At 40.0% G+C, this 17792-nt stretch overlaps 4 protein-coding genes across 4 annotated transcripts; all 4 read right to left on the reverse strand.

Moving 5' to 3' along the window:
• Window positions 1-447: 447 nt before the first annotated feature.
• LOC145495659 (BTB and MATH domain-containing protein 38-like) lies at window positions 448-1783 on the reverse strand. The gene has a single exon (XM_081475282.1). It carries the CDS (start codon window positions 1704-1706, stop codon window positions 828-830), a length of 879 nt encoding a protein of 292 aa, XP_081331408.1. The 5' UTR covers window positions 1707-1783; the 3' UTR covers window positions 448-827.
• Window positions 1784-1886: 103 nt separating this feature from the next.
• Window positions 1887-5257, reverse strand: LOC145495071 (BTB and MATH domain-containing protein 38-like). The gene has a single exon (XM_081474646.1). It carries the CDS (start codon window positions 4103-4105, stop codon window positions 3224-3226), a length of 882 nt encoding a protein of 293 aa, XP_081330772.1. The 5' UTR covers window positions 4106-5257; the 3' UTR covers window positions 1887-3223.
• Window positions 5258-6398: 1141 nt separating this feature from the next.
• Window positions 6399-7675, reverse strand: LOC145495320 (BTB and MATH domain-containing protein 38-like). Its single transcript, XM_081474914.1, has one exon. It carries the CDS (start codon window positions 7319-7321, stop codon window positions 6479-6481), a length of 843 nt encoding a protein of 280 aa, XP_081331040.1. The 5' UTR covers window positions 7322-7675; the 3' UTR covers window positions 6399-6478.
• A 6856-nt stretch (window positions 7676-14531) lies between these two features.
• Window positions 14532-17440, reverse strand: LOC145496288 (arf-GAP with coiled-coil, ANK repeat and PH domain-containing protein 2-like). Its single transcript, XM_081475989.1, has one exon. It carries the CDS (start codon window positions 15575-15577, stop codon window positions 14969-14971), a length of 609 nt encoding a protein of 202 aa, XP_081332115.1. The 5' UTR covers window positions 15578-17440; the 3' UTR covers window positions 14532-14968.
• Window positions 17441-17792: the final 352 nt, after the last annotated feature.

Raw genomic sequence — 17792 nt, forward strand, 5'->3', positions numbered from 1 at the left:
TTGGCTCATCCTGGTATTTTTATTACGGTACTGTCGCTTCCTAATGGTTTTATTAATCGTCATCCTAATGGGAAATCGTCATGGAAATTAACGGGCCTACAGGAAACATGGTTTGGCGAACATGTTTTTCCTTGTGTATTAACCTCAAAAAAACATTTATAGCACATTTTACAAAGTGGGGGAATGGCTGTACTAGCAGGTAAAATCCATTTTAACTGGTTCGCATTACCGGAGAAACGGACTCGTTGAATTTATTAAAATAGATATTTATTGAAATCGCAAAAACAACAAAATAAAAAAACAATATGCTTTTGATGTAAATTCAGAACTGACAGCAGTTTTTTAATAATACACTATTTAAAGCTAAAAACCAACATTCTTACATTACATTACTGACATTTTTTTAATAATATTGGTTAACTACGTGATCACGTACATTAGAACTGATCTATATTACCATTAATTTTTTTACTTCTTCAGAGTGAAGTGTTTGCTGATATGATTACTCAGTGTGGTTACTAAGGCAATCTTCTTATGGCTGTTTTATTTATTACCCCAGGTAAGCCGCCTACACGCAAAAAAAATAAGGGGGTTGAAAATTTTAATTTCCAACTTGGCCTCAGTAATACTCTTTTATTACAATAGGTGAGGTCACCGATTACATAAACATGATTCATTATCTTCGTTTTAGTGACAAAAGAACTCTACTAAGGTAGTTCAAACCCAGTTCTACAATCGAAAAACAAAATATAACAATTCAAACAAATATTAGTGAGCACAATGTTACCTGTTAGACCGTGCATTTTGCATTCTATTCCATTATCATGTCACGATGGAAGAAACTGTTCCAGTTGTTGTTTAATTAAACTCAGATAAGCAGAAACTCCACTTAAACCTTGGCAAACGGTTCTGTGGACACCCTGACTCTGGCAGAAGTGTGCTTGGGTATCCCTCTGTAAAGCAGCGAGATAGCTTGCGGTGTCAGTACAGCCAATGTAAGAATAATTTTGTTTCCACGAAGCATGGCTTACAAGGTCTTTGGCGATCTTGCCTACCTCATTTAAACAATTTATTTTTACTAACTGGATAGACGATCTCATCCGGTCAATCTTTTGTTGCCTTTCTTGGGCCTGTGTTCGGGCTCCATCTAACTCTCTTTGCAATCTCTTTATAATCCCTTCCATGATTTCTTGAAGATTATCCGGCTGAATTTGATCGAACATCTCGTGTTTTTTCAACTCTTCCAGACTGAGGCAATGGGTTCGGGTAACACTCGCAAGTTTCAGCTTCTCTAGCTTGTAAGTCTGTGCAAATATCAAATCTGCGAGGACGCTTTCTTTCGCTTTTACTTTGACCTTGTTGGTCATGAAATCTTCGCACCTCGTAACAATGGCTTCCATTTGATATTCGTGAGCGAGCTTCACCAGGAAGTAACAGTTTTTCTGTGTTATTCCTCTTTCTGTCACTGAGGGATAAATCTGCCGAAGCATTTCTTCAATTTCGCTCGCTTTTTTGCCTGGAAGAGGAACTTCATTCTTGTCCTTCTCTTGAAATTCTGATGTAAACATCTTCTCAAACACGGGAGACCAAAATGCAAGTATTGCTCGATGAACATGAAATCTTTCTTCTTCCACAACAAGAACAAGATCGCTGAGTTTCCACGGCTGTGAGAAATCAGGCGATGCGACTTCACTTTTTGATGCCATCTGGAAAGACCGAGCTGCAGTGGGCAACAGAGAAAAGCGAAAAAGCGACAGAATAATAGAATGTGAAGTTGTGCTGATTCTCGGAAACCGCTTATAATTAAATCTTAAAACGTCACAGGAATGCAAAATGCATCAAATTAGAGGACTATAACAATACATTAGGATGCGAACAACGGGTCCTTTGTTTGACAACGGTCATTTGATGCCTACAGAATTCGGAGATGCGATCGTTCTTGGATTTCCGAGCTGAACTTGCTAATTAAAGGCGCCACTTTATAGCAGCATGTTTTATGCGTATGCGTAACAACATGTAATTAGTCTGGTGTTGCGTTACTCTTGACAGGAAGGTCCCAACAAGTCACGCGCGAGTGTCGGTAAAACCCGAGGGGTAATCCAAGCAATTCTCGATGGGTGTGTTTCCCGGTCTCCAAATTCTGACCCCACTGAGAAAGCCTGTACACCCACTCTTATTCTCTTGCTCCTGGTGATTACTGATTCTCGTCAAAATCACTTTTTAATATTTTAAAACGATAGTAATTAATTTCTAAGATTTCTGTTAACTATAGGGAAAACAAATTAACTGTTAGCCGTAAAATGCCAAAGTACTGTATTAACCTTTAGCTAGCTTTAAAAGCAAAGCACAAGAAACCATAATTCGCCTAAATGGCCTTAAACTGTCTCCATGGGCCTTCTCTAACATTAATTAAGATGATTACATTCATATAAGCTAAGTCGCCTATCTTCTGACTTGTGTGTTTATTTTCAGCAAAAGAATATGATTCTCTTATTTTCTATCAACAAATGGTGGTCACCCAGCCAGCTTAGCTCTATAGTTATTTTGGGAGACCAGCTGGCAGCTGCTGTGTGTATTTCTAATTTATCTATTAACTTTTATATTTTTGTAAATTACAGTCCAAATAAATATTTAAAAAATGAACTCTATAAGAAAGCACCTGAAGTATCAATGATGAGACGTTTTATATCAATTTTTTATAAAAAAAATATACAGCATTAAGTACCAATAAAAAATCAGGAGGGGAGTTCCCAGTCCAAGCCCTCGGAGATGTTAATACCTGCCCGTAAATTAGACCTTCTGAAAACTGCGGGGGAGAGTACAAGTTTTCTTTTTAACCTGCATAAGATTTATCCAAGGTGATTTTTCACTATGGTAGAAATTATTATATATTTTTTTTAATAGAAGTGACATTTACATCATAACATTAATTAAGAAAAACGCTCTGATTGAAAAAGATATAGTACATTTTGTCCATACAGTAGCCTCTAACTAATTATTCCTCTTGTAAACCCGTATCTTTATTAGCGCTCTACTGAAGCTTGCGTAAAAGGCGCCTAAGTAATGATAAAGAGCAAATTAGAAAAGTGCAACAGTAGTGCAACATCCACAAAAAAGAAATAAAAACAAAAACAAAAACCGAAACAGTAATACAAAATATTCAAGATCATTGCACACGATGTTTTTCTCATACTTAGCATATTTTGCATTCATTACTTACGTTTCAGGAGAGAAGAAGCTGTTCCATCTCATCTTTAATTGAAGTAAGATACCTGGCAACGTCGCTTAAACCGATGCAAATCCACTTTCCATTGCATTTGTCGCACTGGCAATAATGACCGTCACCATCCATTTGTAAAGCTATGATGTTGCTATTAACATCGGAAAAGTAATATCTAGATCTGGGGTGTTTAGAAGAAGCATGTCTAACGAGGTAGACCGCGAGATTATTTACACCACCTAAACAATTCCTTTTCACTCCCTGAATTGTCCTTTCCATCATCTCAACCTTTACTTGCCTTTCTTTAGCCAGATTTCGGGATTCAGTTAACTCTGTTTGCAGTCTCTTTATAATCCCTTCCAAGATTTCTTTTACGCTATTTTCCTGGATTTTATCGAACATCTCGTCCTGTTTTAACTCGTCCAGACTGAGGCAATGAGCTTGGTTCATACTCGCTAGTTTCAGCTTTTCTAGCTTGTAAGTCTGTGCAAATACCAAATCAGCAAGGACGCTTTCCTTCGCTCTGTCTTTGACCTTCTCGGCCATGAAATCTTCGCATCTCGTAACAATGGCTGCCAATTGATATTCGTGAGCGAGCTTAAACAGGAAATAACAGTTTTCCTCCGTTGTTTCGCTTTCTGTCGGAGAGGGATATATCAGCAAAAGCATTTCCTCAATTTCGCTCGCTTTCTTACCTGGAAGTGGAACTTCCTTCTTGCTCTGCTCTTGAAATTCTGATGTAAACATCTTTTCGAACACAGGCGACCACAATGCAAGGACTGCTCGGTGAACGTGGAATCTTTCTTCCTCCACAACAAGAACAAGATCGCTGAGTTTCCACGGCTGTCCGAATTTAGGCGATGCAACTTCACTTTTTGATTCCATCTGGGAAGATCGAGCTGAAGTAAGCAACTGAGAAAAACGGAAAAGCGACACAATACTGAAACCCACAACTGGTGGGAGTATAAAGTCTGGTGATAAACGAAACTTGAAACTTTACAAGAAACGAGGGATCTGGGGACGAGATGACACTCCGACTCTCCACCCCCGCCACAAAGGAAAGGTTGGACACTACAATTTTCACTGATTCAACGCTCACCAGTCTTCTCGAAATATCCACTGGGTGATCTCTAACTGAAATCACAGCATTTGCAGTTGTTAGGGAAGCTTAATACTGGCTTAAGGGGTAACGGGAATAGTAAAAAAAAAAAAAAAAAAACCGATATCAGCAAAAATCAAACGGAACGTTACTGAGCCAAAAACTATACTTAAAATTATATTTATCAATCAATAGCTTTATCACCCATTACCTTTACAACCCAGTAGGCCACCAAGTGATCGGGTAAGCAATCCTAGAAAAATCGGCTTGAGGTGTGCCGCCTGCTTCCCAAAAACCCTTGCCCAATTTGAGACCACAATCTGTGATTTTACCTTCTCTATTTGTGACCTGACTAAATATTTGATACCCTATTTAAGACCTAACCCTTTAATGAATATCCTGTTTCAGACTTGTATTTTAACTTGGTAGCTAGCTCAGACCGACGTTAAAGACATTTTGAGGGGCTTCTGTTGATGGTCTTATCGATAATGACGAAAAAAAGTAGCTTCTTGAAAAAAATAAAAAAATAAATAAAAAATAAATTAAAAAAACATACCCAATTGAAGACTAGGATGCAGAAACCAAAATGGCCAAAATCGATACCCTATTTCTGACCAATATGGCTAAAAAACAATACCCTTTAGGGCTGCACATACCTGCAGAGACCATTTAAGGGAGTACCCCCTCCCCCACTCCGCTTCTCCCACGGAATCAAAAACCGTTTCTTGGATAGTCACGCAACGCTACTTCCTACTCAGTGGCCATGGGAAGAGGCGTTGTATGAATGTCCATAGGCTCTCTCTACTGTTGGAAAAGTTTTGTATTAAACAAACACTCTGGTGGGGATACCCATATCACTGGTGATTTGGGTATCCCATACGTTTTAACATTTCTAGTCCTTTCCTCATTTGGATGCCTTTCCTCTTTGTAAATATGCTTTGCCTTTTTATCTTCGATCGATTTGGATACCCTGAATTAAAGAAACGATAACAAACAAACACTCTGGAAGGGGATACCCATGCAAAGGACTGAGTCTTGTCTACTTTACAGTACATTTTCTATAGATTGCCGTTCTCCGAAAGAAAAAAATCTGCTTTAATAACATAGAGAAGAACTGTTCGCTGGCAAAATCTAATGGCAGAGATGGTCAAGGAAAGAGAGACAAATAAACATATCATAAGCAAGTCTAACACAAAGTTTAGTTCAGACAGGCAAAATCGCACAGCTACAGAGGTCAGTTATAGCTTGAACGACCAGCTCCATATTGTGTGACGGCCGTATCTCAGTCAGTGTTCGCTCGCATATCGATTGAATTCAATCGCTCGCCGAACTATCCACGGTTTAGAATGTGCCTTTCTTGTTTATAGTAACATGCATTTCAAGGGTTATCGATAGGCCCCAAGCCCAAGTTAATACAAGGACCTTTGGCGCGTGAATCTGCTTTTGAATGCCGTTGGAACTGATAAAAAATGAGGACTCGGATCAGACAGTCTGCTATAAACTGCGACTATTTTTAGAGACGTTATGCGTTTATATCAAGATTAAGAAAGCTTTCAATTATTGAGACAGAGCTTCGTCAGAAGATAAAAGATTTTAGAGCAGAATTATAAATGATTTCACTTGCCCCAGTCTGTGGTATTTAACGCTTTCAGTCAGTTTGGGTATACCCACTGGGGGTACCCAAAACACTGGGGATTTGGGTACGGGGTACCCGAAACTCGGGGTAACCAAATCACTGTGACAATGACTCTTCCTCCTCTTGCCAGGAGGAAAAGGTGGGATACTAAAATTTTCACTGATTCAACGCTTGCCAGCCTGCTCGAAATATCCACTGGGTGATCTCTAGATGAAATCACAGCATTTGCAGTTGTTAGGGAAGTTTAATACCGGCCTACTATACGGGCTAACGGTCGGGGATAGTAGAATAAAAAGAACTACAGGCTAACGGGGATTTTAGAATAAAAACCAAAACCAAACGGAACGTTACTGAGTCAAAAACAACAAATGTTTATTTAACTATAAATTTATAGTTTTCAATGAATAGCTTTATCAACCATTAGCTTTTACTAACAATCAGGCCACCTTGGGTCACAGCCGTTACTTGGGTAGTCACGCAACGCTACTTTCCACTTCCCGTTGCGTGACTTTTCTATTTCTCGCTAATTACCAGAAAGTGACTCCAGTGCTTGCTTTACGGATTTAAGGTGCTTTGAAACCTCACCTAAACCTGGGCACATTGTGCCTGAAGAACACCTATGCTCTTGTGTGTCTTGTTCCAGAGTAAACAAATACCTGTCTAAGTCAGTGACACCAACAAAGTACCTTTTATGTTTTTCGTAAGCATGTTTTGTCAAACATTTGGCAATTTCAAGCAACTCTTTCAGGCACTTCTCTCTGATATCCTTTATCCCCTTTTGCATCGACTGTAGTTTTTTCAGCTCCCCCTCTAGTCGGCCGACGATTCCCTCCACAATCTTCTTGTAAATGCTTGGCTCAATTTGATCACACATCTCATGGCAGTTAAGTTCCTTTATACTAAGTTGACTGGCTTCTGTAATACTATTCAACACAAGCTTCTCCATCTTGTAGGTCTGTGCAAAGATCAATTCATTCAAGATGTCTTTCCCCTTTCCCGTCTTATCGACCAAGAAATCCTCGCACTGTTGCACAATGGCGTCAATTTGATATTCTTGGGCAAGCTTCGCCAAGAAGTAACAGTTGTCGTGAGTGACTCTAACCCACGGCTTTCCGGTCACGTTTGGATAAATCATCAGAAGCAGTTCTCTGATTTCATTCGCCTTTTTATCAGGTAGAGGTATTTCATCTTTGTTTTTTTCTTGAAACGCTGCTGTAAACATCTTTTCGAACACGGGCGACCAAAGTGCCAGAATGTTGCGATGAACGTAAAATCTCTGATCCTCTACAACAAGAACGATGTCGCTGAATTTCCACGGCTCTGAGAAATCTGGCGGATCAGCGAAAGAATTATCTGTAGTGGCCATACTGTCGTCCTGAACACCGATACAACGGACGAATACGAAAGTGAACAGAAATGGCGGTTTCAGTTTCCTCTGTCGACCGACACTCTCAGGTTCGCGTGACTTGTTGAGAGCTTCGTCAAGAGTCACGCAACACCACGATTACGGTAAATCTCATTATCTCAATTCATATTTTCATTCAATTCAACATCTTCATTTCAGTTGAAGAGTCTGATCAACATGCTAATTTGTTGGTACGTGTAGAAATGGGATCAAAGAGATACCTCACAGGGTGGTAGATGAAGCCAGATGGTTCGTACATGTACCATCCCCTCCCTGTTGAATACTTCTTATACCCTGGTACCCAGTGCCGACCGCGCTTTTGTTTTACACAGTAATGCACCTATTAATGTTAAGCCCGAAGGGGGAAGGGGCGGGGGGGGGGACCCCGGGCATATGTGGGGCATTTGACTTTTCAGAAGAATTTTTGGTCAAAATCCCCACCGTGGGGCCCCAAAATTTGGTCAGATCGGATCAAATATCCCCACCCGTTTTGTTCTACAGGCGCTCGTGATCTTTAAGAGAGGCATTCTCCTGGTCAATGGATAGAAAATATTTAATAGAATTCAACGCTTGATTCTCTGACGAAAAGCGAGTCGATATTATCAATAAAACACACAATCCCCACAAAGTGAGGTGTTCCATCAATTTATATTGAAAATGAGTAGTGAGAAGTAGTGTTTTTGTATAAATATAAAAGCAGGTGCTTACCTCTATTAAAAACAGCCGTCTTTCAGGGCTTTAGCCGCGCTACTCCAATTCCAAGATGGCCGGCGCACAGACGAGCACATGGGACGATGTTATTGGTCCCATTCCTCCACGCAAAAAAAGCAAACGTCCCCACCCTGAGACCCAGATTCTTCGTCAAATTCCCGCGGGAGGGGAAGGCAATAGAGGTCAAATGCCCCACGTATGCCCGGGGTCCCCATTCCCCCCCGCTCGGGCTTAACATTGATAGATGCATAATGGCGGAAATTTCAAATCGGAGTTTGAGTTCGTGGAGCTGAATTGCTAATTCCGAAAAAGAAGACAAGGTATATGCAATTTAATTTTGCAGAAACGTTGTCACTTTCGTCCACTTTAAAGACGACGAAGCAGAATAGGAGCGGAAAGTGTTTTTGTGCTTAAATTTATATATTTGAGCCTTCGAAGCGAGTCGCACACTCAAGACCTTGATCTTGCTGCATAAAAGGAATGATGCATAACCGGGACTAGACTTTCTGAAAAGTCCTTCGTCTTGTTTATTCAGTACCTGCCGGACGAAGACCTCTCGCGACTTCGTCGCTCGCTCGGCCGCTTCGCGGCCTAACATATTCGAGACCCTGTTAGGGGTAAATTCCGACAAGGGACATGGCCTTGAAACGGTGACATGAGAGCTATGAATTGGCGACGAACGACAGACTCCTCCAGCGAAATAGGGAAAGCGACACCAATGGCAAGATAGACCGACAACGAATTTCGGAACTGAGAATGCAGTGATTGTTTTAAACGTCTGATTCGAAGTGAAGATGCATTTCCAGAGTTTTAAATGTGTTTTCCTCTCTCACGCGCGATGTCGACGGGTCGTGAAACCCAGGCTTACTTATATATGCTAAAACGTCCACGTCGAATAAATCGAGTCCGTCATTGCTGAGTATTTTTTCTCACTCTCAGCTGAGTGAGCAGTGCCCTAAAACACCTAAAAACACGCTTTAGGAAAAAGGAAAGAGATCTTCAAAAGTCGGCTTCACATTTTTATTACTGGGTCACTAGTAAAAGAATATGCAGCTGTATTATCAACAGGAAAAGAGAGACAGGGGAAAGCTGCCAGGGTCTTCTCTTCTTCAGCAGAAGGGTTACGCCAAATTCAAAGGAAGATTATAGATTGGAGAGATTATCTGATTGAGGCCGTTGAGATTTTGAGTTAAAGAACGGTTGTTAAACATAAAAATGGTAAAAATAGTCATAGGTTCGATTGTACTTTAGGTCCAAATACTGACTGGAAAAAGGCTGAAACTAGCAATTCCAAGCGTCTAAATTTCAAAATTTCCCGGGGGGAGCATGTCCCCCCATCCCCTAGGAGGTTAGCAACTTCAGCGCTCGAAGACATGCCCAAGCCCTTAGAAAGCATGCCCCCAACATGCCCCCCATCATGCCCTCAACCCCTTACAAAATTTTGAAAAACAGTGAAGTAGCTAAGATGTCTTTTCCTTCATTTTGAGTCGAAATGTGATGCTTTAAAAGTAACCATAAAGTAATCATTAAACCCACTGACCGGAGAAATGGTGGCTGTGCATAAGAATTCCTACTGCTGAAAAGTGTTCGAGCAAGTGCAAAGCATACGCAAGGAGTCAAATTTTCCGACACAATTCCTCTGCGGATGAAATTCCGACAGGCGACATAGGAATCTTGCGAAATGCCGACATGGCTAGTGGCGAATTTCAGACGGGGGACATTGGTACCCCCCCCCCCCCCCCCTAAAAGGGCCTCATATTCTACCCTGAAATTCATGAGGTCGACTTGTGGCAAGTCTAAACCGGGGCAGAAATGCTTCAAACACACAGAATCACAACAAAACGATACAAAGCAATACCAAATACCGTCGATTCTACATACCCTATTAATGCATTCAAAGAGGAGGGATTCTCTCGAAAAACGAGTGCAAGGTTTCCTCTTCTAAAGATTTATAAACATGTCAGGCCTCCTCAGAGGGATATGTCAACTCAAAATGCCGCCAGCCAATGAAACAACAGAACCCCCGGTAAAGCGATAGTGTTACAGTCACGTTTTAGGCGCATACGTTTTAGGCCGGTGGTCAACAATAAATGGCAAAACGGAGAAAAGCGCTGTGAAACAAAACAAAAAGAAACTAAGGATTAGGCCATTTCCGATATATTAAAATTCTAACGAGGCTGCGAGGCTTGGGGGAATAAAACAAAAGAAATTAATTATTCATCCCTCGACCTCGTTCTGATTTCTTTTGTTTTATTCCCCCAATCCTCGGAGCCAAGTTAGAATTTTAATATTATCGAAAATGGTCTAATAGCCGAAGCGTGATTACAAAAAGGCACTCTTGACAGACATGAAATCTCAAATTGAAAGTATTTGACATAGGATCCCTGGATTAAGCCGTTTGCCGCTAAAAGGTCGCTGAGGCCCAGTTCAGACGCCGAACTTTTCATGAGCCGAACCTAATACGTTGAATTAAGTACATGAAAAGTTCGGCGTCTGAATCAGTTAAAAACGGCTATTTGAATTTGGAACGGCTCAGCCGTTCTTCCCGCCTAGCTCAGCCGGGAATTTCGGCTTTCGAACGGCTTTAATTCAGACGTCGAACTTTTCATGAGCCGAACCTAATGCATACACCTTGTCTGAAAACCGCTGATGTTTCGATGTGTTTTGGTTCGAACTAAATTAAGTTCGGTGAATTAAGTTCGACGTCTGAATCAACAGGAGTACTTTTGATAATTTGGGTCGGTCCAAATTTGAATTAAGTTCGGCTCATAAAAAGTTCGACGTCTGAACTGGGCCTGAGGAGTCCATGCCTATTGGGGATTATGACAACTTGACGGTTTATTAACTTTTATTAAAAAAAGCTCTTTTTCCCAATAACTCGCGCGCGGTTTAATATTTTATTTTCATTTCTTGGAAAATGTTACCTTGAATAATGAACTTTAATTTGGTTGGAAAAAAGAAAATTTGGAAAAAGTAGCCCCGCGAAGGTTTGGAGTAACCTTAATCAAGTGCCTCCCCACCCCCTCCACCAAAGGCCAGGTGTAAATTTGATACCGAGGAAAAGGTGGGGGGTAACCTTGCGATGGACTCACATGCCATCCCGAGGAGGAGAAAATAATCCTAGCATCATCCTATATGCTACTTAAACCTGATGTAAGCTAACGCCGACCTGAGGGGTCACTAAACTAGAGAATATCCATCAACCTGGTTCCCATGGGCCTAAGAACGAGGTTGCGTTTTCCCTGCACATTGTCTGGCCTTATATAATATCTATTTATCATTGTTCTATCAGCTGTGTGAGTGCTTGTGCATACATTTCGTCCTTAGGTTAGAAAGTGTACTTATTTCATTGTTGATGTTATGTCGGTTCAGACCGAAAACTAAAGGTTTCGAATCCTCGGTGTAGCAAACAATTTAACATGGGTTTTCCTGACATCGAGCAATACCAACAAAGGCATAATAGTGCCAAACTCCTGATAGTTTCCTTAACCTTCAGATGTTAAAAGAAAGAAAGAAAGAATGCTGGCAATGTTTCATCCTCTTTACTAAAACTGACCCTTTCTGAAAGAAAACGTCAAAAAATATAGTGTATCGTTGGCACTGAACTTGATAAAGAAAAAAAAAAAGAAAAAAGAAAAGAAAGAAAGAAAAAGAAAATAAGATAAGATGCCATGGATGAGTTGTTTCGTTGACCAAATAGGCGTTGCCTCTTAATTGACAGATTTATTTGCTGACAAGAATCGTGATTGACATAAATTATACACTGATTTAAAGGCGTCAGGTTATTGTGTTTCAAACCAGTTTTTCAGTAGAATCGAAGTGAGAAAGAAGTTATTTTAGTCTGTCTGTTAAACCCGCTTACTTGGAGAATCTGTTTGTTCAACCTGCTCACCTGGAGAATCTGTTAAAGACTCAGTGCTAACCTGTAAAGTGCGACTGTTGTAACTACCCGCCACAGAAGCCGAAGTTGAAATTCAAGTTTTCTGAATTTAGCTTCGAGATAAAGATTTATTTGTGTTGGTTCTGATTGCGAATTATAAATGTATTTCTTTTAGATCGAATAATTATTAAACCTTGGCTTGATATTATGTGGTTTGTGGTGGTCTTTTGAGCTAGCCAGTTCCATGTGCAACATTGCGTGCTAATCTTGTGCATCTAAGTATGTACAAGAGACCATGATCACGGTCTCTTGGTATACCGCAAAATCCCACGTTATATAACGTTATAGCCTCCCGGTTATACGCCCCCCCGGATATAAGCCCGTCTATTTTGCTAACAAAGATACTATTCCGGATATAAGCCCCCCCCCCGGATAAAAGCCCATGTAATGTATAACAGCGTTCCTTTAGCGTTTCTTTACAAACATCAAAATTTTTAATCGAAAGTTATAGGCTAATAGGGTAATAATAGGGTAACAGAGTAATAGCTCTAAATGAAATGGTATGTTAGCTTTAATTCGTTTCTCAGAAAAGTTTTATCTCGTCAATTCGAAACATTTTTTTTATTCCGTTTATATGCCCCGCCCCGGATATAGATATAAGCCCCGTACCCCCTCCGTTAATGTAATAAGCCCACTCAAAACACCTTATGAAGTTTTATAAGCCCAGGGCTTTAACGTGAGATTTTACGGTATACGAAGAAGTATAAGCTAGACCATGAAAAGAAAAAAAAAATGCTGGTACATAAGCGATCTTAGGGGTGGACAATTTGATTCTTTAGGAGGGTAGGAGTGATTTGGTATAGGCCTGAACATTTGTTAACCCTCTTATGCACCAGGAATTTTTTTTCTCGGGACGTGTGTTGCATGCATGATAGTTTTTTTTTTTTTTTTCGTGTAACATGATTTTAGTTTTTCGGTTTCGCATGCAGTGGTAGTGCAATGTAGCTGGTTTTCACATGACGTTACTAAAATTCAAACGACAAAACTATTGATCGTCCTGAGATTTTACTATAATGATGTATAAGGGCTGCTGAAAACTAATATTCATACAAATTTTCGCTCCGAATGGGTTCTTGGTTTTGTGATACACTACGCTTGAAATTTCTAAGCTTTTGCGTGACGCGGCATAATACATGACGGCCTAGAGAGCTGTCATGATGGTTCAGAAAAAGTGACTTATTTCGGGGAATTTAGCTATCTGATCAGTTCATGTCTTAGAAAAGGTATTATTTTAATGTTTTAGAGTCTCTCGAAGGATAAATTCACGCCTTTGTAGCAAAACTCAGTGACGGATGTTTCTGTTGGTTTCCGGCCGCCATGTTGGTGCCCATACGGATGGGCACCAGCATGGCGTCTCCATACAAATCTCTATAAATTTGGGTAAAAAATTTCTCCGCGTATCTTGCGTAAGAAAAATCACTGTGACCAGAATCTTGGCGAAAGTCTTTGCATATTTACCTTCTTTCATTTCCCAGATTCTGGACTTGATCTTTTGAACGGTTTTGATTTTTATTTTGATCTATTTTGAATGGCGTGACACTGAAAACATGCAATACATAGATCATTATAACGAATTACTTTGAGAGACTACTCAGATCTTCGTTACAACAGCTCCTTCATTGTAGAGCACTATATTGGCTCCAGCGGTGATCAGCACCTGAACCGTATAGATCAGCATATATTTGTATTTGCAGGGGAGGGGGTGGGGGGGGGGGTGCAAGATACATTTCGTCTTTTCAAAAATCACCCATCCCGCTCCCCCAAAAGTCAAATGGTTCCCCCCCCCCTTATAGATGAGAAGCGGGAAAAAAAAAAAAAAAAAAAAAAAACGTTATTAAAAAGAGTCGACCACTTTTAACATGTAATCCAAAATAAATGCAATTTCCCAAGGCCTTCCTCCGGAGCGCAAAAACTGCAGCATTTCAAATATCGCTAGAAAGGGAAAGAGAAAAACAAAAATATTGATTGCTATTTCATCATATCCTGTGTTTCTAAACCGCCGTAACAAATTCTTAATCGTAAAGTAAAACATACAATCAATGAAAGTACGGTACCGCCGGTGGGCGGTTAATTCCTTGATTGAAACCGTATTTTACAAGGGCTGTCAAATTGCGGTCTGCTGAGTTTTTGAAGTTGAAGAGCAAGACGAATCCTATCTTTCCTTTCTGCCTTGCATGTGTGTGGTAAACGGAAAAAATCCAGTCAGTATTAAACCACAGAAAATGAAGAACTGAAATGCCGAAGGATGTTCTTTAATCGGCTTTCCTTTGACCGCCTCTAATCTCTTAATTCTTAAGTTCACGATAGAAAGTTATTGTCTCCTAGCAGCATCCTATGATTCGTAAGCTGAGAGGTGATGAGAATAATAAAAACGATCAAGTATGTTCCCTATCCTCAGGGGATATTTAGCTGTTGCGTCACCAAATTCTTAATACAATGAAAGGGTCAAGTAATCTGGCCTCTAAAAGCGCAAGGTATAATTATACTCAGAAAATCATCGTGATGTCAAGGGATCTGGCAAAGTTAACATTTCTTTTTCTTTTTCAATCTGTCAATTATTATATTAACATGATCAATCTGATTATTTACAAAAATATAAATACATACACAATATCATTGCATTATTTTACACATTTCGTAATTAACTAAATATGCTAAACACCTGTCAATGGTTTCTTTCCAATTAACTTCTTTGAATAGCCTACACAAATATTACAACTTCCCGTTCTTAAATAATTCAAATATGTGTTGACAGATCAGTGGCATAGTTTACAATGCAATTCAAAGCGTCCCTGTTCGATTCGTCTGGTTCGAACTATTTTCGATAAAAAAAAAAAAAATCTAGATCATGAGTTTTATCACATCGATGAAAGAAAGTACTTCAGCTAAATCAGTTTATATAAGCGCAGTTGGAAGATTCGTTAATAAGCTTCAGAGATACATATTAAAGGTTTTCACTATATTACATCAAAACTGATATAACTACTTCTCCATTTAAAGTCCCAGTGAGAAAATGCTTTCTGCTTCCTTTTCGGTAGCGGAGTCGACTTGAAATCTCGCAAAACTATGCGATCCAAATCTGTTGCGCTGGTGCTCAACGTTGAAGCTTTTTGCCTCGGTGGGTTTGGCAGTTTGGCACCGGTTATTGCATCAAACGACTTGGATCGGGTCAAACTCCTACCCCTCGTCATGTAACTGGCCTCGTCGATTTTCGCTCCTTCGTGTTGGTTGATAACGTATGAGGTAACAGCTGTTAAGATTGCAATCATCCAGGAGTTTCTCTCTTCCTCCGAGAAGCAGCACAAAGAAAATGTCTTGCCATCTGCGTGGATTTTCAAGCAGAACTTTCTTCGCTTGTCACCAACTTCGTCGACTTGCATCGAAATGTCCTTAAACGGTATCACTCCGAGCGCCAAGCCACTGCAATGGCTTTTTTTCTTGTAGTAGAATAGCCCGGTGGTTTTGAGGATGAAAAATCGGGCTTTCCACAACTTCCAGACATTTCTACTCTGCTTGAAAAGATATCCCTCTTTCATCGTTGCTTCGCGAGTCGTTAAAATGGCCATGGCTGAATGATCAGCAATTGTTTTGAGACGTAACTTCAAGCCCAATATCTGAAATGACCTTCAAACAACTTCACCGACTGCTCTCTCAAAAAGATTATTTCATGTACTGACTTATATTAGGAAGGATGTTAAACGGTGCTGCACCTTCGATTGTCTCTTGACCGTGGTTTTGTTACAAACAAAGTGAGTCGATGAGACTAATAGCACCTATAAATGGTAATTTCAGTCTCGTTACGTCATAAACAAAAGATCATGATCAAGAGTCGTTAGTACGAGAGCTATAAAGGTCACACATCCGGTTCATGTGACACGTTTCGTAAGAGCTCCGCTTCGCTTCTATTATTGGTTTGCACAGATCTTATTTGGTGGACGAGAAGACATACGAATAGGACCATATTTGCAAAAGCATATTTACAATACAAATAAAATCGCAAATAATTTTGTACATCTGTTCAAATAATTTTCTATAAATATTGCGTAACGTCACTGTTACTTTTAACCCCTTGATGCGCTCACTGCAGTTGAAACCATTAGATGACTTTGTCAATTGCTATGAAAGATGATATGGTTAGTCAGCTCGCCAGCGCTTAGAAAGGGGGTTTAGAACCTCCGCCTGTTGTTCTTAGAGCTAACACACGCTATCTCGTGCAGAAACGCACGAAGGCTCGACAAAAATCGTCAATCTTGACCGCGGACGTGATCTATGTCTGAAAGCGTGCCTTCCTTGAGGAAACTCACCGTGAAATTTATTCTGCGTGACGGCATGCCTCAAGGTCACGCAACATGAACTTTTTTAATAACTAACGGAAAAAATCGTACATACAGAAATAAATTCAGGAAATTCGTACAAACGTAGAGTTTTCCTGTTTTTGTTAAAATTCTAATACTTAAAACCATCGTTTTGTCGGAGGTTTTCCGTTTCGGTTTAATGTTTCGCTTCGAATGAATGAAACATAAGTCGAAATTTTTGGATAAGATAAGGTAACAGTAATCAAAGATAAGAGATAGATAAAATAAGACAAGATAATTATGTGGCGGTAGAATTTATACAACGGAAACACATACATTTAGTCCACATTTGGCCTGGCCAACAGAAAATTCTGACACAAGAAATGCGACGGGCTTCAACTTGTTGAGACAAAAACAAAAGATCACAAGAAACACTAGCATGCCATGAATTACCAAATAAAGTCAAATAACCAAATAAAAGGATGATGCGAAAAAAAGCTATTTTGGAGATGAAGACAGATCGATACTGAGTCGAAAGCACATCGGGGAAGGGTGGACTTTGTAATAACATAAACGATTTCCCGAAAAAAAAAATAATAATAAAATAAAGTATAAATAAAACTACACGTGACGTCACGTCTGCAATTCTGTGTAAAAGCCGCTTCCTTTATCTTTGTAGGAACTGTAGGGCGTTGGGGCATGTGGCGCAATGGAAATGCGAAACCGTCCACAAGTGCCTGCGCATCAAACAAATATTTTTCAAGGCAGTCTTATCAGTTATCGACGATACTTGATTTTCTCATAAACATATTTTTCCTCTATGTCACAATAGAATTTATCAACGCGACAATTTGGGGTCAAGAGAACATTAACCGCACCACCCTCTCCTCCCTCCGAAAACGCCCTTAGTTATGCCACAAGCTCTCAGCTCAGACAGCGACATCCGAGCCATTATATCGCCCTCAAGGAAACACATATTGAAGGCTTCTTTTGGTCAATAGAGCGATGTCACATGACGTTACGACAACCATATTGGTGTTCCAAATCAATAAAACGCGGCCATGTTGTTGTCCCATGTTGGTGTCCCGTGGTGTTGGTGTCCTGTGCATGTGGGAGTTGAACTCATTTTCTTATACAAACTACGATGGCCCAGAAGGTTCACAGTTCAGTTGTGAATTTTCACAGTTCAGTTGTGATTTTTCACAGTTCAGTTGTGAATTTTCACAGTTCAGTTGTGAATTTTCACAGTTCAGTTGTGATTTTTGAAACAGTTCAGTTGTGATTTTTCACAGTTCAGTTGTGATTTTTGAAACAGTTCAGTTGTGATTTTTCACAGTTCAGTTGTGATTTTTTGAAACAGTTCAGTTGTGATTTTTGAAAAACGTTCAGTTGTGATTCTCCGTACAGTTCAATTCTGACCTTTTGGAACAAAAGCTCCGCCCTTGGCACTTCATTCATCATATCCGGGCTTCTACGTCTAGAAAAG

The sequence above is a fragment of the Orbicella franksi genome, chromosome 8 (assembly GCF_964199315.1).
Source record: "Orbicella franksi chromosome 8, jaOrbFran1.1, whole genome shotgun sequence".
NCBI classification, from domain to species: domain Eukaryota; kingdom Metazoa; phylum Cnidaria; class Anthozoa; order Scleractinia; family Merulinidae; genus Orbicella; species Orbicella franksi.